The following is a 24,320-nucleotide window of genomic DNA, read 5'->3' on the forward strand; positions in this document are numbered from 1 at the left end:
TAAAACTCAAATTTGTGGGAGAGCTATATCTATGATCTTAACCATCATCGTTCAAATTAATGCTTAAATTGACATTTGACGTGAAAAGATCAAATGTCAAATGAAGCGTCAATTCATCAAATTTAAAAATTTGTTTATATAAAACGGTTTAATTATAATTGTATATATTTTATTAAAATGAGTCAAATATATAAGATACTGAAAAAAGTACAAATGAGTAAGGCTGCACATCAAAAACAATTAAAAATTCTCAGAATGTACTATGATAAGGTTGGTCTACATTTTTTCGTCAAAGCAACAACAATGTTGTAACGACTCTTTATTTTAGATTCCACTGGAAGACTTCTTTGAGGAAATTAGAATTGTTTTGAGGCATGTCTTTAGTATCAATACGATATACCAAAAAAATTGTTATGCAGAAAGAATTCTTGAGTTCTTGGCACAATTTGTAGCAGATGTGACGCCTGAAGGAACAGAAGATGATATCTCTGATGAATGTACTCACCCCTTTCTAACGCTAATTATTACAGACACACTTAAGGTACTTAAATTAATATAAAATTTAATTAGTTATCAACAAAAATATTAATTCTTTACCTACCTAATTACTTGAGTAGAAAAAAATTCTGGAAAAAGTATATGTATACATTGATTATACCATTGACAACATATATCTTAAAATGGAATGTGACAAAACTTGTATGGAATTAATACTAACCAATTGCTAGCTAAGTAGTTACATGGAACTTAAATACTTGATTGCATTATCATATAGTTGGATTAAGATTTTGAAAATATCCTGTTTATCAATATAGATGCATTTTGGTTTATATGTATCAATTCTTCAACTAGCGTCAAGTAATAAAATCTCTCAAATTTCCATATTAAAAGAAATTGTTTCACTACCATATTTATAGAAAAATGTAATGAAAAATTGGTTTTATGTTGAATTGTTTTGCTCAAAATATCATTACTGCACAATAAATATATGCTTAAAAATTATATTAATATTTTCCAGGGTTATTAATTTTTTTTTTTAATTTGTAGTACCACAATTTAGTACATGAGTACCACCGTTACAATTCATGTCTATTTGTTAGACTTATATTACAATGTATAGGATCTGATAAAAACCTAGACAATGAAGTGTGTGATTTAATTGAAGAAGCTATGCTAGAAAGGACAATGGTGAGTCAGGAATATATTTTTGAACTAAACTTTTTCATTACATTAATATGTAAAACATTTCTTTTCTATGCATCTATGTATGTATGGATTTTATGGTATCCTATATACTGTGACCCAAAGGAGCTATTGTGTTCCCCTTCTTGCTGTGATACTGGACAACCGAGTGTTTACAGCTGATTCCTTAAACCCAATCCTTTTAAAAAGTCGACACTGTGGGGTGGGTGTATTGCCAGAGATCTTCGTCTTCTATTTAAAGTACTCCTAGGTGTAGTGCTATGGAGTGTCTTAGTGTTTCACATTTTGAGAGAATGGGGATGAGGTTTTATCCTCTGTGCAACAATATCTGCTAAGTCTAACATCTTCAGGAGTTTGCTGAGGCGACAGTGCCCTGTTTCTTTTCTATCTAATCAATTTATGAATTATGACTTTCCTCTGCTCCTATTTTATATGCATTAGTTATTTATAGAATACTAAGGCAAAGTATAAAATAAGTCCATATTTAGTCCATAAAAACGCTGCTTATTTCTATTACTTTTATAAAAGCACTAATTTAAAATGATCTCTACAAAAAGCTTGTTATTGATGGAATTTTACTGGCTTCACAAGTTTTGAAAATGTCTTTTAGATCATTTGGAATTTTAAAAAATATTGTATTATTATATTTTTCTAACTTCACAAATCTTTGATTGCAATTAATTAAAAACAATAGTCATCTACCAGACAAAATCTAATTTACATTCTTTGCCCTTTTTCATCATTTCTATTGGGATAAGTTATTTCTATCGAATTAATTATTATTACTAATTAAAATATATACAGTCATATTATATGATTGTAGCGAATTTATGGACCATAAATATTTAAAATATATTTAATAATTTAAATTGTAACATTTTTAGGATCCCAAACCAACAGTACGTCTTCAAGCAGTGTTAGCTTTAATAAGATTACAAGATCCAATGAATGCAGAGTCTCCAGTGAACAAAGCTTATTTATCTTTGATAGTTGATGCTAACATTCAGGTGATTATCAATGTCTTAAAAGAACTCAGTATCTCAATCTAGAAAACAGTTGATAACTATCCTCTTAATATAATAATTCACATAATAACATATCTTGGTGCAATATTGCAGTAATTTGAGTAATAATAATTCTTGGCCAATTTCCTTTAATTGAGCATATTTTCATTTCATTATTTTTTAGTACCTGGTACAAATAAGGTAGATTCAGTTCTTTGCTATGGCTCACTAAATAAATAAAACTATAGTCATTATTTTCAGATTCGAGTTGAGGTTGTAAAAAATATTGCCATTTATAATATATCTGTTCTTCAAATAGTAAATCGGTTAAGAGACATAGACAGCAACGTACGCATAACGGCTTTCCGAAGATGTGCAGATTTAGGACCGAGATTATTCAAGATATTTGAAAGGCAACATATACTTATGTGTGGTTTATCTGAAAGCGTTCCAAAAGTTAGAAACGTTTTTATTGAAAATTTGTTATCAAAGTGGTTGAACACATACGAAAATAATTATATAACATTTTTGAATGCATTAAAATTAGATGCAGATGAAAATGACATCGTAAATACAGAGAAGATAACTAAGGACGTTTTAAATCTTTTGTTTAAGTGAGTATAAATGAATTGAAAATAACTTTGAAAAATTTATTCGATATCACTAACAAAAATAAAATTAATATTTTGAGAGCTCCGTTACATATTATTATTATGCATTTGAAGATTCATATTTTATATATGTAGACATATTCGGTATAGTAGGAAAAATTAGTTTTCCCATATAACTTCATTAGCAATCAGATGTATATAATAAAAATGGTAATGTATAATGTATAATATAATATAATAATAATATAATAATGTATGTGTATAAATTAGTAGCTAATTATTTGTTACGACTTTTATATCAACAAATAATATATGTTCAGAAAATTATAGATTAATTTTATGATTCAAAAAGAAATATACTCATAATATATTTTGTCTAAAGGTTGAGCAAGAAATATATTTTCTCAATTGTGTAATATGTATTTTTCCAGATCAACACCACTTAATCAATTTACCTCCATTTTACCTCTTGATAAAAACAAACTGATACCATTCAATAAGCTGACAAGTGAGGCTGTAGCTGTTTGGAATAATTTGACACTGTATTTGAGAGATAATGATAATATGGAAGATTATCTAGAAGATCTTCTTCCAGATCTCACACCTTTCTGTCATTATATTGAAAGGTGAGGATTTTTTTCTCATAAATTATGATATATATTTCAATCTTTAAAAAATTGTTTTAACCATTCATAAATCCTTCTGACCTTCTTTATACTACTATTAAATATGATATATCTTCAATCATTAAATTATCAAATTTTTAGTCTCATAATAGAAAAAAGAAAAAATAAAATGGAAGATTGGGAGTTGTTAGATTATCAATACATTTTAAATAATTTACTGGGTATTGCAGAAAACTACGATTTATCTGATGAAGTGAGTATAATATAAAATTATTTTTTCAATCAAATTATTACAAAGTAATAAGCATATACAGAGTTGTTGCAGCCTTGTGTTTATATTATTATTATTTATTGGTTGAATATTAAATCTATTGGTATTTTGTGCTTTAGTTGTCTGAGATCTTCACTGATAATCAGCAGATTTAAAGCTAGTGTATTAGGGTGACCTTTTTATATTATATTTTTATATTAACGAATTATTGACTTTTAGGTTGGTAGAAAAACTTTGCATCAGCTAACAATAAAATTATTACGAGAGGAGAATTTGTTGTTCAAATTGAAAGAAAAAATTGTAACTTTAGTTGAAAAAACTGCTCAAAAGACTGACGACTTCACTAGTATCATATGTCACATTATTTCCGAAATCCAAGAACCATTAATTGAGAAACAAGTAGAAATTGACCCTAATGAAGACACAAATAGAGTAAGTAATGTCAGAAAGTGAATGTTTTTGTATATATATATATATATATATATATATATATATATATATATATTGCTTATTGTCAACTTTAACAAGTTTTTTACCAACATGTTACCAAACTAATACATAAAGTATATTTGTTTTCTATATGAACATTGGCTTTTTAAAAAACATGTGTTGCCAAATGGCAAAGTTTAGCAGAAATAAGTACATAATTCGAAAAATTTTAGTAAAAATAAAAAACTTAGCTTCTGTATGCAAATTGGATTGCATTCTAAACGAAATCCTTCATTGCACTTTTTACATATTGTTCTTATTATAGAGCAGCATCCTTCACCTGCACATCTTTTTTTTTATCTGACACACTTATCAAAATGTTGTCGAGTCCATCATATCTGATGTCATCGCTTACCCTGTTAAGTGTAATGCTATTTATTGAAGTACTAGGTGTTCCGGCAGATCTAGGGGAAGTTTCATACCTGGTTAAATATACTTGCACCAATTCGCGTTTTAATACCAGTTGAGTCATTGTTCTTCCACTCTTTCTGTAAAGTAACCAAGCATTTGTAATGGAAACGTCGATTAACTAGGTAAATATACACCGTCATCATTTTTTTGAACGAATACTCACTCTATATTGATTGATATTTTCGTCCATTCTCCCCAAGGTAGATTATCAGATTGAAGTTTGTAAAAAGATTATCAAAGAAGAGAAGTTTTATGGCAACTGCAATTTTTTTTACTGTGGTACATATCACAGCTAACAAGATACCCAGATGCAGCATTGGTGCACCACATTTCAAAAACAAACCTTATCGTTTTTCCACAGAAGCATTGCTTACTTGGATGATGACCAAAATATTTGATCAATTCATCATAGTTTAGGTTTTGCTCAGAGACAAATTTTTTAAGAAGCCTCTGAAGCACTATATTCAAAAGTGGCCGTAATTTAAAAAGTTTATCGTTTTAATCAACTGCATTCTTATTCACACAGTGTATAAACTGCAATATTGAGCAAAATCGGTTTTTTTCTCATAGCATTTGAAACCATATTATTGTGCATATCACCTTGGGTGTCCCAATAACTACGTTTTCCGGGGAGAATGTTATATTCAGTAAGAACAAGAATTCCAAAAAATCATTTCAGTTTATCAACGGTGATGTTTGGATCAGCATAGTTTTTAAAATGTGCATAAGCTCAAACAACTCTACAGGAGACATATTATAGTATTTGTTATATCTGGTTCGGAATAGGCGTAGGTTGAAGGTCGCCAACAGTCCAACAGTAATTTTTTTTACAGCAGCTGAAGCTGAAAATACCTTGTTAATTTCCTCTGTTTGCTGTTTTTAAAGATTTCTGTTTGATCCGCTTCTGTAATGTATGGCTTTTCTTTAGAATTGATATCGTTGGTCATATCTTCTTCAGAAGGACTCCAATTCTATGGCCATCTGCTAAGACCAATTCCGTACCAACTGCTAATTGGCGACCAGGAAGCCTATCTATGTTTCAATTATTGTAATCTTGATCTCCCGATTCTTCATCAGTAATAGAACTGGGCTCGGGGGGTTCAATATATATTGATTCCACTGGTAATTTATTAGAATATGCAATTTGAAGAGCTTCCCCTAAAGAAAAGCCGCGCCTCAAAAAAATGTGAAAAATTTGCATTTTATTCCACATCAAAACTTTGCGTGCCTAGAATTGCTATACATCAAAATAAACATGTGCAGGTGTTACACAAATCGGTATTATCAATGAATTTTCTTATAGAAACATGTATAAAAGACAATTTGTACTTACTCGAACCGTATTCATTTTTATCCTCACGGCCACGAGGAGTTCCGTTAACCTGCTGACAAACAGCTGTTAGACCACTATCTGCAACTTGCCATAAATAGAGAAGACATTATACACATACAAGTAAATATATACTGTCATCTATCCAATACTTTCCAAAGCTTTTTTGTAATTCGCGCTGTAAAATTATATATTTATTGGGGCCATTTCGCAACTCTAGGCTTTGATGGGTTAAGCATTATGTAACTAAAAGTTTTTCTATTAAGTGTACGCGGGTATAAGACATAAGTATATTAATGCAGTACACTACGTTTGTCAGTTAATTACAACTTGTTATTTTAGGAATGTAAAAAAGCCGCATTGAAAGTCAAAATAATTGTATTGGAGTCGCAACTGGAAGAAGCAACAGATAAGCAAGAATATTTGAAAGCAGAATCTTTAAAAAATGAGATGAATGATGTTAAAAAGAAATTACAAGATTTATCTATAATCAAACCAGCTACTGAAATGGTAAATGACAACTTATTTTATTCGATATTGAATATGTCTCCTATCAGTTTGAAATTTAATTCAATTTTATGTTACTGCGTTTACGTGGTATAGTTATAATTAAATTTTTCTTCCTTTTATTTACTCATCATATTGATACTAAAGAAGAAATTGAAAATTGGACATATTCATAGATTAATGACATAAAATTATATTTCTAATAAAGCTTATTCCATTGTTATTAAAAATATTTTTCTTTGTTTCCTTTTTGATGAAAAATAGAGTTTTACAAAAAAATACTCTTCACCTTTATGTATCAAAAACTTGAATGGAACAAATTTAGATGGGGATATTCTACTGGAAATAGCAAATACAGGATATTTTAAAAATATGAATTGAATACTAAACACACTCTATTTGTAGATCAAAGTTACAAAAGATGATCCTAAAACAATTTGTGAATGCTTGGATTTACTTATTTGTATGTTGTTACTTCCTTCTGTCAATTCCATGACCCCATCATTGGTTGCTGTAAAAGACGAATTCATAATACCTTTACTGGATAGTAATATCAGTGAAATTAACTGGAGGGTAATTAAATGTATAACATTGTTTTGTCTAATAGACGAGAATTTAGTAGGAGAGTATCTCAAGGTGATCTGCATACCAGTAAGTTATACTTTATACTACACTTTATTACAAATTTGTCATAAAAGCATATAAGTGGGTCTTTTCCATCATAAACTTTTATAAAAGATAATCAAACTGAATAATATAGTATTTATCTTTAAAAATATAATATCTCATTATATTGCTACAAATATTTATATTCGTCTCTCTCTCTCTCTCTCTAGTTTATATATTTACTACCCACTAAACTGCTAAATTCATCAATGCTCTTATCATATATTAATTATGATCGTATTTGCATGAGGGTTATTACACGTGAGTAATAACAATTGTCGAAAACTATATTTCAAGACCTTCCTAATTGATGGCGCCAATTGAACACTCATTGATTGATTAGTTTATTTTAATCTGTGTACCATAACTAATACAATATAATTTCAGATTATTACATACAGAGCTATACCAAACTACAACAAGCAAGCATTAATTGCTGCAGTAATGGCTATCCCAGATATGTTCAGGTAATACTATATATTTATAATTTTTTTTAATTTCTTTAATTTTTACTTAGACCTTTTTTTATGGTTTTCTTGAGAAATTATCTTGATTTTAGGTCTCTATCAATTAAAATTTCTCGTTTAAAAGCACAGTTTTGATTATCAGTCGTTATCAAAATATGACATATGACACTACATATATATAAATTTCTTCAATTTCTTATTTCTTACGCCTTTTATATATGTTTATGTTTCTAAATCATCTTGTTTTTAGCTCCCTTCTGTTTTAAAATTGTTAACATAAAAAACTTCAATTCACAATCAAGGTGGAGCAAAATAATAGAATCAATTTTCTTGATGTCACATTACATAAAATTAACAATAACATAAAAACAAAATGGTATATAAAACTAACTTGGTCTTCAAGATATTTAAACTTCAATTCGTGTCATCTTATGTTACAAAAAAAAACAGTGATAATAAGTTTGGCTGATTGATCTATCCAACTATCAGATCCTGATTTTAGATGCTTAGCTATTCAAAAATCAAAAACTGCATTGAAAGAAAATAAATATACGGAAAAAATGATCAACAATGTATTCAAGAAAAAAGGATGAACAGATACTAATAAACAAAACAGAAACGAAACATCATAACATAAAACATTTCTCCTTACCATACGAATTATTTCAATAAGTATGATATTAGTATAAGTCATATACTAATAAAAAAATAAAACTGCATTAACGAACCTTGAAATATCAAAAAAACATAAATTCAATTATAAAGATTCAAAAATTCTTGGAACGGAATCTAATACATAAAAAAGAGAATTTTTAGAAATGGTTCACATTCATATGAACGAAAAAGTTATAAATGATAAAAAAGATCTAAATAATTTAGCTAAAATTTATTGCTCTATTTTTTACATTTTAATACAACTACGAACGATTAATGGCTGCTATATGTTTTTGAGTAAGAAAAAATCAATTTTTCATGTTAAAACAGATTTTTATTTTGATATTCAAGATGTAGGTGATCTATTTATTAATATAAATATGCAAATTGTCAGTGTCAAATCATATTTTGACAAAGACTGAAAGTAGTCGAAACATCAATTTTTTGTCTTTCAGAAATTAAAGAAAAACTAATTTCAAAACAGAAAAGACCTAAAATCAATACTAAAATCAAGACGATTTGGAAACATAAACATATCAAACGAAATCTTTGCCAGCTAGATTATGAGCGTTTTCGTTTTGGGAATGTGGCAAAATTAAACACCAAAGATACTTATGTATTCATCGTCTGGAAATTATTTGTTAAGATTCGTTGGTTTCAAATTTTGTAGCTCATGTAAAAAAATAAAAAATGTTAGATGTATTTCTATATTATGTTCATAAGTCTTCTGTTTTTATATTATATTGTATGTGATGTACACTTTTCTTTTCTGAAGACTTTTTATCTATTATTGTTTCCCTATGTTGGTTGTAACAATCTTTTTTTATTACTTCTGTTTGTATAAATGTTTAGAATCAGGTTATGATAATAAAATATAATTTCTAATCATGCATAACTATTCACAACACTACTGCTGTAGTTTGTATGCTATCTCCAAGAAGAGTAGGTAAAACTTCTGAATTTTGTTTGGTCAATTTATATTTCTTTTCTCTAACATAATTAGTAATTTATTGTATAAAAAATAACCTTCAACAATAACGAATTATCTGTTATACTGATTTTATGCTTGGCAATGTACTAGCTTCGATTTTCATTTGCTTAGATTATATGGTGTAAACGTATTTAGTAGTATCGAGAGTGCTATAAGTGTCAATTCGAACCAAACTGTAAATTCATCATCCAATAAGAGAAGATTATATTGTATTGAAGAATCTGACGAAAGTGTTATCTTTGCTAATAAATTTCATTTGGAATCCATTATAGATGTTATGTTTGATATGTTGGACGATGAGGTAAATTCATTTCATTACATGTATTAATTTGATTATTAAATTATTAAATTGATTTCTTTACATAATTCCTCAAATTAATTTTAGATTTGTGAAATTCGAAATATTGCTGTAGAAGCTATTTCAAAGTTAATCTTAAACCAGTTTCCAGTATCGTCATTATTAATTTCGAGACTAATATTGAAATGGTATAATCCATTAACTGGTAAGTGTAAATAGTTGATATTTAACTCTGTATTGAATTCTGGAGTTACTATGTTTTAAAAATTTTCCTTTTTAATTCATCAATGCAATCTACTTTTTAAAAATGTCTCTCCCTGAACAGCACAGCTTAGACATAATTGAATATACTCTAGTTGTTAGGCATAACTTTCTATCTATTTTTGCATTTTTTTAGTCTTTGTCATAATCTTAGCTTTCAAGAAGTGCAGTTTCAATTGTTTTATCAAACTATTCACTATATATTTTGACATACAGATTGATAGACAACATAACGCAGGCAACATTTAAGCATTTTCATTCCTCTCTAAGTATGGTTAGATAATCTAATCATTCATATTAAATGAAGAAAGACTATATATAAAAAACCTAATAAGTATTTTGTTTTAACTCTTTTTTGTTCAAATCACTTTACTCGGAGGGGAGTGAAAATGTCTGTGTGTTTTTTGTTATAGCTCAAGCTTCCGACAAATCACAACAACTCATAGGAGTCGTAATTACTAACTACGCTAAATCTACTGAAAGTGCCAAAGATGTTATAGCAAAAGCTGTTATCCCAACGTTACAAAGTATCTCTAATGCTCCTAGGACTAGTCCTCTTGCAGTTGTTGATGCTGATAATTTGTTACTATTTATTTCAACCATCACAGACTGTGATGAAAAGATAGTAAGTACGATATTTACAGTTTTTTCTTGAAAAGATAGTGAATAATTTATGGGCGCTAGTCTTAAGGTTGAGGATGGTGAAGATGTATCACAATAACAAACACAATAAAACAATATACAAAAAAACATATATAAAACGTTAAATTAAGTGGCGCGTGCCAAAATTCGTAGCGTAGCTCCGTATAAATGTAGGCGTTCGAGAACTGCTCGCTTCGCTGTCCCGATACAGAATGAGTTTCTCTTTGAACCAAAAAATCTTGTGTGTTGGTTTTTTCTAGAACGTGTACCAGATATATCGGAGAGGATTAAGTTAATTGCATGCTATTAGGCCATTAAAAAGATTATAAAAAAATGAATCTTGGAATTCCCTGGGTGAGGTATCACTGAGTCAGAGGTAGAAGTATTATTGATTTATTGAGGAAGTTTTCCGGGGAAAGCGTGGCCGCCACAAATTTTATTAAAAATATGCCATGTTATTACTAATATGTATTATACTGCTGCTTCCCTGTAATAGTGTCTTAAAATATTAGCACACCAAGTGTGATAATCCTCTTAAAATGATATTATTGGAAGCCATTTAGTCATAGTGATTTGACAAATGTAAAATCTCGATGTTATTAATTATTTCTTGTGTGTTTTTTGATGCAATTAATTTTTAATACCTTTTAGGATGTATCAAGGACTCATATAAATATGGCACATATGTTTACCTCAGAAATATTAAAGAAAAAAAATGAGGTGATCGCCATACATCTTTCAAAACTATTATTGTATTTGAATATTTCCTCAGAAAGTGTTTCGGCTTTGAAGGAATTAATAGCTAAAGTGGAAACTGCATTGCATGATGTAAGAATATTTTTTTGTAAAAATTTTTAAAACTTACATTTGATCTTAAAAACAAACAAAAAACCAATTTTATTTCAGGAAAATCTATCAGAGAAAACATTGAGAAAAAATTTGATAAAATTCCAACAAAAACTAAATACACTCTTAGAAAACCAAATTCAAGCACAAATCACCAATTTGGAAATAACCGAAAACTCAACTATGGTTTCAAATATAGAAGAAAATCAAGATGATCCTAACAAAGTAAACAAAAATAAAGTTAAAAAAAATCAGACAACTACATTTATGCCCTTGATTAGAGAGGAGGATGAAGAAGATATATTTGAATCAAGTCAACATTCAAACATATCTGATACAAATGAAAATAATGTCAACAGTTCCAAAAGTGAGGAGATATCTAATGGAACTTTTATCAATGAGAATACTAAAAAAAGAAATCGGAAGCAGAGAAATATGAATGAAAATAATACTGAAAACTCAGCTAATAACACTGATAGTGACGAAGAATGGCATAATAAGAAAAAGTTTAAAATGCCAGTGGTACTTTTAACCCAAACCAAATTTCCTGTGAATCAGATTATGGCAAAAAATAGTGACAATGATAAAGAAATTGAAAATGTCTCTGACATTTTATCCATAAGTAAAGGTATGTTAAATGCTGTAATAATTGGAAAATATGATCTGCCCATTAAAATTTGAAACATTTTGGAGATAAAGTAGTTATTATGCTTCGATATATTAGACCTTCGTATATAAACGATATCTTTTTTCACTTTATCGACGACTACGGTTCAATTTTCCATGATTGCTGGTTCACCAGAAACCGCCTGCTGGAGAGTGTTTAACTACACGAAGCAAATAGTAGCGCTGGTTGGTGTTGTCTTAAGTCTGGTTTTGAGACTCTGAAAGAGAGGGTGTTAAACCACTTTGATACAATAACATTGGAACCAATCACTAGATTATACTTCTCTCCTTGCAATTGCGACCATTAAATATTGATGCAAGTCACGTTCTTCTGGGGAGATATATTTTTTTTTCATTTCTTGTTTTATAAAATAGTATCAGTTCTTTCATATATCTGTTTTATTTATATTCAAACTTTCTCTTACATTGCTATGATCTCCCTTCTGTGATAAGTACTATATGGTCATCATTTTTAATATTCCAAATTTATTTGAATTTTTAATTCATGGTTTATATAGAAATAAACTTTCTTTTTTCAAGATGTCAAAATTTTCATATAACAATTTTTGTGACAGTTTCTTACGTTGGGTGCGTCAATTGTTTTCTCTTCCACCATAATTTTATAATACATTCTTTATTAACTATCTAATTCACAAATATAAAAATCTGAAACTTACCCAAAGATTTTTGCTTCTACACTTGTGTTTTATTGGATTGTTCATTTCTTAGTAAGAAATTTTTTACTAGTTATAAAAAGAGGCAATTTTGTATTGTATAAATTTTTAGGACGTTCCCTTGATATGTATTATGTATATATAAAAGTATTTTTCTTAGTTTCAATTGACAATGAATCACATTTTTTAAATTGCGTTCAGAAATAAAATTCACTACATAATTATATTTTAGATTCTGACAAAAATAACACTACTAGTGAAGATAACATTATAAGTGCAACCCCAGAAGATGAAAAAGTTTCGAAGTTAGAAAAAAGGAAGAAACCTTCATCTAAAATTAATATCTTAGAAGTAGTAACAATCAAACCCCAAATGAAGAATGCTATAAATAGTAGAGGTAATTGTAACTAAATTTGAAACTAGTTAAATTTGCTTTTGTTTGAAGTAAACTGTATCTTCAAATAGTAAGGAATTTTAATTAAACAGATATAATGGACTAAAAAAACAATGTGTGGGAGGACTAGATGTTACAGAACAAATTACTTCATATAATTTATCGTTCCTTATTTTTAACAGGTGAAACAAGTTCAGATTCTGAAAATTTCAACAAGAATACCAGTTGCAGCCCAAGGTTACGATTAAGATCGAAGATCATAAATAAAGAGAGGAATTCCAGGGAGAAAACTTCTTGTGTCAAGCGATTATCAAAAAATAAATATGGTTTAGTAGCTGGAGATGAGGATAAGGACAGAGGATGTACAACAGAAAGAAATTTTGAAGATAACGACAACCAAATAAATAGAGTACTAAGGTCATTAAAAAGCAACCAAATAATCCATGTACAAAAATGGGATGAAAAGAGTAGTTCAATTCTAAGTAAACCCACAAAACAAAGTACAAAAACCATTTTAGCTAGTGAGGAAACAAGCACTGATAGCTTTGAAAATATAAGACACCGTAAAAAAGTAACAAATCGCGATGTGGTGAGTCCAATCTTAAAAAAAAATAATAAAAAGTATACATCACAAGGACATTGTGATTCTGAAATTACTAGTAGTGGAAAAAGCACTAACGATTCAAAGCAATCTACAAATTCTAGTCAGAATTACAACACCAGAAATAACACCCAAGTGGCAAATAATCAGAATAAAACATTAACAAATAAAAGAAATATTCGAAAACGAAAACAGTTAACAGTTTTAGTCGGTCATTCTATGCGCAAACGAATGAGGTTAAGAAATGAAACAAATAAGTATAACAGTGAAGCAAATGAAAGTAAGGAAATCAGAAGCTCTCCCAGAGTATCCAGAAGTGAGAAAAATGGGCATAGTAAGTTTATTGCATATTAATTCTACTAGAATTAATAAAAACATAAATTTAGTGTAAATCCATATCTATAAAATGCACAATCATTGCATAACTGCAAATATCAGTATTCATGTTATTGCATTATATGTAAATTTGACTTTTGTTTCATATTTTAGGTCTGATACCCAATAAAAAAACACTGGGAACTAGAAAATCTTCAAAAGAGAGTTTAAATCAACATGAAACTAGTAGGAGCAGCAGCAGTAGTACTACACTACATACAATTCTTCCTGATATTTCACAGGTAATGATAATTTGATGATAGCTATTCTATTTATTTTGAGTTATTTTAATATTTTTTACTGTTAGCTGAGTATTAAGTTATTAGCGAAGACATTTATGCAAAGTATCAATTTGAGAACTTTTAATCCACTATATTCTGTCTGGGTAAACAAGACTCGTTTTTAGATTTTGTATATCCAGAAGTAAGTAAATACTTTGTATTAGATTGTATGAAGCGCCCCATTTTCTTTATATCAAATAACAGGGTGTCTAGTAACCTCGAAAACCGGGAAAAAGAATTTTGCAGAGCCGGGAAAAATCGGAGATTCGACGCGAATTTTCTAATAAACCAGAAATTTTCAGCAAATTTGAGTGAGCCAACTAAGCATAGCAAGTTGGTGTCGGTTAGGACCATTCAACTGATCTCGAAAATCGCATCATCCAATCGAAATAACATGTTGAACTTACCTCATAAATGTACTCTTATGGACCACGCACCTATGATTGCTAAACTAACACGCTCTGACGTCAACTGATATCGACACCGGTTTTGGAATTCCCCTGAAGCTTTTAGGGTCTCATGTTGCTTTTTATAAAATTCATTTTTAAAGTGAAGCTTAGATTTGGTTCAAGGTTACCTACCAATTTGTTTTATTTATTTAAAAAGTTCGATTAAGGTAAGTAATTAATATGTTATATGTTTCATATTAGTTTTTATGTATTGTGTCAGGGTTGTTTTGTTTCAAACGTTTTATTTACACATTTAAAACACATAAACAGACATTTTTTCATAAATTCTGTACAGAAAACATAATTGTCAACCATCCAGCAATACATTACGAAAACCATTTTTCTGCTAAAAAGTATTTTAATGAAATAGTACCCAATAAAAACATTCCAACAATTTTGAGCACATACTTCACATTTGAAAGAAAAATATGATGAGTAGGGCACTCTAAAAAAATCCATATATATTATTTTGAAGTACAAATTTTTTTGAATAACATGATTCAATTTAAATTCATTTAAACAATCTTATTTCTAATCATTTTCGAATCTGCTTTTGGTTATGAAAATATTATTTTTCTCTATTATAATTCGATAAAACCAAAACCCTCACTTGCATCCAGCTTAAAAACTGAAGATACCAATACAACTTGAAACCTACAACATCTGGTACATTGAATAAGTACAAAATTAAAGACGAAATAGTCTGAATACTCCAGCCAATAAGGTCTTCAGGAACGAGCGTAGAAGTCATGAAACAAAGGTTTACTGACAGTTTTATTGCAGCTTGGCAAAGATAAAGTTTCCAACAGTACTGTTTATGGTCTAACGCCATATTATAGGAATTATTGAACGTTCGATATTGGGAGAGCGACAGGAATCAGGTTCATAGTCGGTACTTTTCCTCTGTATTCTTACATCACGCGAGTTACATATGAAGTAATAGCTGACAACATATAACAAATGTGATGACTTCGCGGAAACGCAGAAGATAATAAAAACTATATTTCTTTCAATAATTCATTCTTTGTTCTAACGTTGCTTAATAAACATATATTATAATTGTAATTTTTGTTTTTAAAAATCCAAATTCGAAATTCGCGAAAACCTTCGATTTGTTGGCTGGTCTAAAAGTTGGTTTGCAAGGTCTTGTTTTAAAGAAACTGCTTCAAATTTCAATGGATGGACCTCATGCGAATTTCATCTTTTAAAGGCTGACTTGAAAGAGGTTGAAGATTCTCAGTTTGCATTTTTAATTATTGGATTGTGCGGCTTATAACTGAATATTATAGCATTCTTGAGAATATGTTACGATTTGTTTAAAGACAGACCCAGACGAGGAATGTTCTTATTCATTACTGGTCACTATATCCGTACTTGGAATGATTCTTTGCAAAACACGAATCAGAAGCCATTCTGTGAAAGTTTTAAAACCGTGGAAAAAACTTTGGATAATAAACTAATTTTAGCTGAACTAGCATTCTTTCAGTCCTTATCCGAAGAACTAGAGCTATTACTTATAAATTTTCAAAGTGATGGGCCCCTAAATCCATTTCTTTATTAAATAGATATTTTCAAAAAATATGCCAATGGATTATTCTGCAACCTCAAAAAGTGCATGATTTGAGTAGCTTTGAAAAAATGCATTGGGGTCAAAGATAAGGACATGTTGATCTTTCCCTTCCCTTAGCATCAAATCAACTAAAACAATTTATATCCTTAATACCAATAAGGCAACGATCCAGAACAATCCGTGCAACTGTTCTCTGAAGCATTTGACATTTTCTTGAATGCAAACTACAACGCTACTACATTCGAAGAAGCAAACAGGGCTTTTAGAGTTATTCTGATTAATCAGATCATTCTAAATAAGATGTAAAACTATTCCAGATGTGATAGAGTAAATGATTTGTGGATGGAAATGATCGAAAACAATAGTTTAAAAGAGGTGATGCAACTTCTTCCAATAATTTCTCACAGCAATGCAACTGAATAGAGAGGATTTTCTGTCAATACGAAGATTTTGGTTGAAATTTAAAAGAAAAATCAATGATAGACCAAAGATTAATATACGGTTCTTATAAAAAATTGGTGGACTGAGAAATGTAGATATTTCAAAATCTATTATACTCTCTATGAGGAATGCTTACTCAAGATTAGCGCAGCACAAAAAGTCAAAAAATCACAAAACTTGATGAAAACTAGAAAAACGGAGTGACAAACTGAAGAAAAACAAGAAAAATATCCTTCAAGACTTTCAAAAACAGCGTGCAGTAGTGGAGCAAGAAGTATTTAATTAAAAATTATAACTTGATTGTTTTATTATACTTGTATTTTGTAAAATAAATATTCATCATAATAAAAGTGTAGTAAATTCACGAGATTTCAACCGGAAAATCTGAGAACCAACCTGGAAAAACCGGGGGAAAGACGGGAATGTGATTTTTAATTTTTACTAGACACCCTGAATATGTTGGTTGAGAGTTTAGTTGTATAAATTATAATTTTTAGGTTTTGACTATAGCTTCGTATTTAAGCCGTAGTTCTACGACAGTTTTATAAAATTCATATTCTTTTGGCGTTATCTATTTTTACTGTAATTAGTTTTTACCTTTCGAAAGTCAATTCAATATGTATTTTTTATTAATTTATTTCTTGAATGATATATTCTTTCAGATTCAGATATTCAATGATTCAACTTGTTCATCCAAAAGTAATGATAATCTCGACGTCGTACGAGGTTGCAAAGTTTAAATACACGTTCTCCGATTACAAAAAGCAGGCTTCGAAGAAAAAATAATTTATTTGGAGTAAGTAGTTGGTTGATACCCATCCAAATTGTACATTAACTGTATAGGTAGTGAAAAGAGGTCATAGTTTCATTAAATAACAACTGTCAATTATCAGTAGTATCAATTGTTCGAAAGTGTCATTTCACTGGTAGCTAAATACATTCATTATAAAGTTGTATACCTCTGGCTCAAATAAGTTTTATAATATGTTGGTATAGGATCTCCTGATAAATCGCCGTCTTTCTGAATTGACTTTAGTTCTTTGTTTATGTTGTTATCTATTTATGTAAACAGAATAAAGTATTCTTGAATGGATGGCAGTCCTGGTCTTCAACAGATAGTGACTTCCTGAATTTTGTTTTGGTGCACTAATGTATCCACTTTTCTTCCAGATTTAAGAATCTGTAAATAATTTTTTTTACCCACTCATGTCATATAAGAACAAGTAAACACTATTTACCAAATAGAACTCATGGATTGTTGATAAACGCATCGTGTGCTTCAGTTTTTTTACAGACTACATAATAAATGTATTGGGTCGTACTGGAGTATACAACCAATGTCCAATATATACCACAATTCTTTCATAAGTTGACAATAATGAGTATTAGTAATATATATTCATTAGGTAGATATAACCATATCCTTAGAACATTCTTTCAAGTCAATCCGTGTTTACAATATTAAAGTTTGATTATTTTTCAACTTTAAACTGTATATAGTAGACTTATGTTTCAGTAAAATTTCTTGTTTCTTAGACTTCTTAATATGTTTTTGTTGTCTATTACCTATTTTGGCATTTATCAAAGTATATAATAAATAGATTGAAACTTCCAATTTTTAACTTGTTTTAAAATGGAATTTCCAATCAGAAGAAACCGATCCGACTATTTAGCTACAAAAACTAAAATTTATTCTACATTGTGTAATATAATTTATTAATATTAATTGATCTGAAATTTTGTTTCAAGGAATGGAATGTGATCCCTTAAGAAAATCAAAGGAAACGAAATTTGGAAAATTTTATTTATATATTTCTTATTTGTGTAATATATGTATAATATAACTAATAAATGAATATATATATATATATATATATATATATATATATATATATATGTATGTATATATATATTTATTATCATATATCATAATATGCATAGGGCAAAGGATCACTGTGTAGTTTATTTTTGAATAAGGATGAAATATAGCTATTTGTCATATATTTAGACAGTATATATATATATATATATATATATATATATATATATATATATATATATATATATATATTAAATAAAATTTTGTATACGAGGTGCGTTTAATATACTCATACTTTATTTCTTCTTCTAATTGATTTTATTTTTTATAATTTGAAAAAGTATTTGTTTCTCGAAAGGAAAGCAACCATTTTCCTATTTACCGCAAGGGAAAATTAATTAAATCTCATTCAAAGATCATGACGCCAAGCCACCATTCTAGGGATATCAAATCTTTAATGGCGAGCAATTGAACAGAAGGAAGCAAAAAGGTCAATTAGCATCAGATCTTGGAAATTATGTAATTTAATGTTTCTATTAATTATCAAATCTTTATATTTTGTTATGAGAAACTATCATCAATGTTTTCGACTTGTTAAAATTTAAAACATCACAACCAAAATAAAAATTATAGATAAATATATTAGACGCGCTTCGTTTATTTAAAAAATTTTATTTATAAATACAAGAATATTAATTATGCTGTTTCTATCATCTAAGATGTGGAGGTGAAAAATATAATTAAAACAATTTTTTTGGACAAATACATTATATTTACCAACACAAAGTCTTACAATACAAAAAGAAAAAGAAAACAAAAAACATACACTTTAAACTTATAACAATAAAAAACATTTAGTTATACCATTTTTTTGCTTTTCTTTATTTTCTGGTGAAATATTAGGCAGCGCACCTTCATGACTAAAACACCAACTGAAATTCGGTCATGTTTCAAAAACAAATAAAAAAATAAAAAACAGATATTGTTTTGAAATATGACCATACTCTCAGCTTATTTAAATATATCTATATAATATAAACACTAACTAAAAACTGATCTAATATTCCACCTGAAAAAGGCCTTAATTATTTTTTTTGTTTTACTACACTAAACCTAACTAATTTTTCTTAATTTTAAACTTACCTAAATGTTAAACCTATAAATCTAAGTCTATAAGCTAACTTATCTAAATGCTTTCTAGCATACTTTATACAAATGGGAAGTTAGTTCCCACAGACTCCATATTTTAATTGGATATAAATAATCAATTGCATTTGAATATTCTCATTTTATTATTCATATTTATTCAATTACAAATAAATGACATTGATACTTATAGGCTGAATTATTCAAATCATTTATTAATGTATTCTGAATTGAACATTCAGATTATTAATTAGTAATTTCAAATTTGTTACTAATTAAAATCACGACAAATTATAGTAAAAACAAAATAATATAAACTGAGCCAAAGTATCAAGTAATACTTTTTAAATCTATAAAAACGATGACTCGTCTCAATTTGTTACAAATATTCAATAGGATTCAAAAATGCAAACGTTATTTTCTACCAATCACTTTTTTCAGTAGTTCTTACCCTTGAGAACCAACTTTATGACTTTAATAAATAGGTAGTCGCTGATCGATTTTTCGATTATTATGGTCTAAAAATAACCTCACTATCATCGAAATACGTTATCATATCGTGTATATGAAAATAAAACTGATTTTTTTATCAGTTATGCTGTATAAAACCTTCACAAATAATGTCAATACTTCAATGCAATATTTGGCTTCAGCTGTTGCACTCAACTTTGTTTTATATAATAGATAAAACATTGATTTTAAATTACTATAAAATCAGATGCTCGTGCTTTTCGTGTAAAGATGGTTGATTAGCAAGTTTTGAAATAAAATTCAAAACCCCAAATTCTATAGTAATGAATGCCTCGAAAATGACCTTCATGTAATTGAAAACAATATGATTATGCGAGAATATGTTATACTAAAAAATTTTATAAAATAGAATAGTATTAAACATACCATCCTCAAGTGAATTAAAATCTTTGAAGTAATTGTATTGTCTTTACGGTGGGACCGAGGACTATAACTTCAGATCACAATGTCCTATCTATCTCTGAATTCCCCTTTTTTCTAAATTGACAAAGTGAAACAACAGAAAATTTGTTCAATAAGTTAAAAACTGTTTCAAATAAAGAAAGACTTATCATTAAATTGTATATTATATTCTATAGGACAATTAACCTCTATCAACATTATATTCTGTTTAGAATATTACCAGTGTTGTCAATTTCTAGATATTTTATACAAAACAAAGCTGAGTTTACTTTATTTTTGCTCTTTGTAAACAAGAGCGCATAGTCTCTAGAACTTGTTCACTATAAACATACAAAACTTGGATGGAGGGTGCAAAGACACTCTGCAATAGCAGTTGTTATAATGTGTCTTTTTTATTCTACCCTGACCTCCATTTCAAAAAAGGAAACCAAAAAAGAACATTCACAAATCGTCTACAACACATAAACAACTATAAGGTAAAATTTAGTTATCGGTTTTTTCAAGAATACACCGAGTTAAAAAAATATATAAAATATTTTTCAGTATATCCCCTGTGGACTATCTGAAAAGGCACAATATCTTTCAAGTGAAGTTCTATGCATCAATTGCCCGACGAACAGTTTTACTTACTGATTTAAATTACAGACTTATTTTTGGGAGTAAGGATATTTTTTTGTTGATTTGCTTATAGATTATTAGGTTAAAAAGTAGCAATCAAATTACAAAGCATGATCAGATATAATAATTGAGAAAAAACAGAAAGGTTAGTGATAAATTCTGCTCCCATATTTTTAACCATTAGTTATTGACATTAGGAAAGAAACAAAACCAGAATCAATTATAGGAAAAATAAACATCTGAATTGGTATAAGCATACTGGAAGAATCAAGATATATAGATTGACAAGAACAATAATGGAAGCAGAAAAAAACATTACACAAATTAAGAAATTTTCTAACTAAAATGTAAAAAATATTGAAACTCTAGTTTTTCACTGAACATATTTAAAATAATACCTCATTTCATATGCCTTCACTGTCCTTCTGGGACACCTTGTGAAATAATATAAATCCAATCATTTTAGTGATATAACCTAAACCAGTAAGTATGTCAGATACCGACCAACATTTTTATCAAAGGCTATGTCTCATCATTATGAAATAATCAAAATATATGTTTCCAGTAAATAAACCGGATTTATTTTCTCGCCCTTACGTTCAACTATACACAGAACTGAAAAAAAAAATAGAAAAATCACAGCTTCGCGTCTCCAAGTTCATCTACTGGATATGTTTTAAATAAATAATACAGTCAGTCCATTTTAAAAGAATCCCAATTTAATATATATTATTTTTCAATCATAAATAAATCTAATAAAATAAAACAAAAAAAAATTGCACTATACATACTTTATCTATAACGTAACTGTACAAAAGTAGGGACACGTTTTAAAACGAAAAAAAGAAAACTTTCTGAATAAATAGTGAATATTATCAACAAATCTAAGACATTGGAATGTCACAACAAACAATTCAGGTTCTTTTATAAAAACTGATATTGACATATCTCATAAAACAATTGGATATCAACCAAAAATATCAGATTCAATTTTTTTACATCAAATGAATTTCATACACTTAATTGAGATCATGTCAATTTCTATTGAAAATTGATATGGTTCCACCATTATCGTACGAAATTAAAATAAATAAATTTTTATAAAAGATAAAATATTGTGCATTATTTTGTTATAGTTAAAATACTGATGTTATTATTAAAATACTGAAAATTCTACAAAATGTTTCACTTTGCATTTTTTTGCGTGTCAACAATGTATTAACAGTTATATGGCAGTCTTTGTTTCAACACAAAAACTGCAAAGATAATATTATAGAATTACAAAAAATGATATCGCTCATTGATTATCAATTGTTATATTAATAAATAAGAAGTAATAAAATATAATGGATAAATTTCAGATTGTTTGAGAATATCGTGAATGATTAATAACCCATGTATTTGGCATATCGGAGTTTCCTTAATATGGATATTCATCACACTAATTTGGCGTTAATTCTTTTTTACAAATATACTGCTCTAAGTTGTACCAGAATATTGGAGAGAGTTTTATTATACTTATTCAACAAATTAATCTGTCGTTAATCCTTTTCCACAAATATGCTACTCTTACATCAAAAAAATGTATTACATTATTAATTCCTATTGCTACAATAACTTGTAGTTTTGTGCTCTAAAATCGATCATCTAGAAGCCTATTGATCATCCAGGCGATAATATTGATGTGAGAATTTTATCTCATTAATATTGTTAATCCATTGGCTTAAGACAGTCATACACAGTGTGCTTCGCGGAACCCGGGTTCCTGGAAGCCTCAGTGGGAGCTCAGAGAGACTTCAAAAAAAAAATGAAAACACCTCTGATTATCAACAATCGATACTTTTCTTCGATTGTTGCAATTTAGTCGAGTAAATTAGTAAATCATTTAGTGGAGTCTATCCGTTCCGTTTGTATCCTGCATAGACAGTAACTTGCGACGATGAAATGCTCTCGATGAAGCGATGAAAATAATCAATTTCAACAAATCACGACCACTGCAATCCCAATTGTTTTCATTATTGTGTGAAGATTATAGCAGCAAACATAAAACACTGCTGTTCCATACATAAGTGCGATGATTATATTGGTGTAAAATTTTAACAACGCTATTCGAGCTTAAAGCGGAATTGCAAACGTTTATTACAGATATTTATTTTAATTTGAAAGAACGTTTGTATGATAAAAATGTGTTGTATGGCGGATATCTTTCAAACTCTGAACGGATTGAATTTATCATTACGATGAGAAGAGACAACAGTGTTCCAGGACTAAATTACTGCCTTAAAAAATAGATTTTTGGATTAATTGCCTTGGAAAAAAAGAAATAGAAAGCTTTACGTCACTCACTGCGCTTGTTAGCGATAGCGACTCAGAAATATTTCAACATGATATATTTGAAGAATTCGTCCAGTATCTAACTGCAATGCGCGCATTTTTTTGGATGTATTTTCTCGAGAAACAATACAAAAATGAAAAAGAATTCATGGATTCAAAACCCCTTTTTCACCCAAGGTGCAAAAGCCCGAAAGTATGTAAAATGAGATATGAGTGGTTTTTGGAAATGTCATCTGACACAAGTATGGAGTTTTATTCAAAACGACGCCTCTCAACGATTTTTGGGTCAGAATCGGTGATGAATATCCAATGCTTGCCAAAATGGCTTTGAATGCTCTTATCCTGTTCCCAACAACATCTTGTGCGAAACAGGATTTTCAACCTATGCAGCTACGAAAACAAAATACCGCAATAGACTGGACGTCGAACCTGACATAAGATTTCAACTATCTCTTATCAAACCAATTGATGAAAAACAAGAAACAGTTTTATACCTCTCATTAAATTCTTTACATTTTTTACATTGTACCTATTCATATTATGATTATTGATGGTGAAGTATTTCACTTTCCAAAAAGGTTCCGTTACTAAAATTCGCTGGTTTACGATACAGTTGAAATTAATTTGAAAAATTTAGACGACATTAACAACTTTAGTTTTATCTTCTTGTACTTTGTTAATGATTAATGTTAATTAAAATTATGTCACTGAAGGAACACTATTGTTCTATGCCGTGTAGGAG

The 24,320-nt window shown here is 28.8% G+C and overlaps 1 protein-coding gene across 3 annotated transcripts; it reads left to right on the plus strand.

The window, feature by feature from the left end:
* Positions 1-65: 65 nt before the first annotated feature.
* LOC130900407 (condensin complex subunit 3-like) lies at positions 66-23,058 on the plus strand. Of its 3 annotated transcripts, XR_009060164.1 has the most exons (21): positions 66-270; positions 329-541; positions 1,048-1,188; positions 2,088-2,210; positions 2,469-2,821; positions 3,250-3,444; positions 3,586-3,697; positions 3,935-4,147; positions 6,288-6,455; positions 6,858-7,103; positions 7,506-7,585; positions 9,342-9,531; positions 9,616-9,733; positions 10,203-10,414; positions 11,083-11,259; positions 11,338-11,905; positions 12,850-13,014; positions 13,194-13,946; positions 14,102-14,229; positions 17,391-17,524; positions 18,478-23,058. XR_009060164.1 is itself a non-coding variant. In XM_057810997.1 (20 exons), exons 1-20 carry the CDS (start codon positions 178-180, stop codon positions 17,466-17,468), a joined length of 4,326 nt encoding a protein of 1,441 aa, XP_057666980.1. In that variant the 5' UTR covers positions 95-177; the 3' UTR covers positions 17,469-17,821. The 3 variants fall into 3 exon arrangements, 1 of the variants encoding a protein (XP_057666980.1); XM_057810997.1 differs by lacking the exon at positions 18,478-23,058 and having other exon boundaries at positions 95-270; positions 17,391-17,821; XR_009060165.1 differs by lacking the exons at positions 66-270; positions 329-541 and adding an exon at positions 720-858.
* The last annotated feature ends 1,262 nt before the right edge of the window (positions 23,059-24,320 follow it).

The sequence above is a fragment of the Diorhabda carinulata genome, chromosome X (assembly GCF_026250575.1).
Source record: "Diorhabda carinulata isolate Delta chromosome X, icDioCari1.1, whole genome shotgun sequence".
Taxonomy (NCBI): domain Eukaryota; kingdom Metazoa; phylum Arthropoda; class Insecta; order Coleoptera; family Chrysomelidae; genus Diorhabda; species Diorhabda carinulata.

Bases quoted from the DNA above. Each gene is read 5' to 3' on its own strand.
- LOC130900407 (XM_057810997.1), top strand. From the start codon at position 178: ATGAGTCAAATATATAAGATACTGAAAAAAGTACAAATGAGTAAGGCT. The intron at 271-328 runs GTTGGTCTACAT...TCTTTATTTTAG, and splicing joins TCAGAATGTACTATGATAAG to ATTCCACTGGAAGACTTCTT. The intron at 11,906-12,849 runs GTATGTTAAATG...ATTATATTTTAG, and splicing joins CATTTTATCCATAAGTAAAG to ATTCTGACAAAAATAACACT.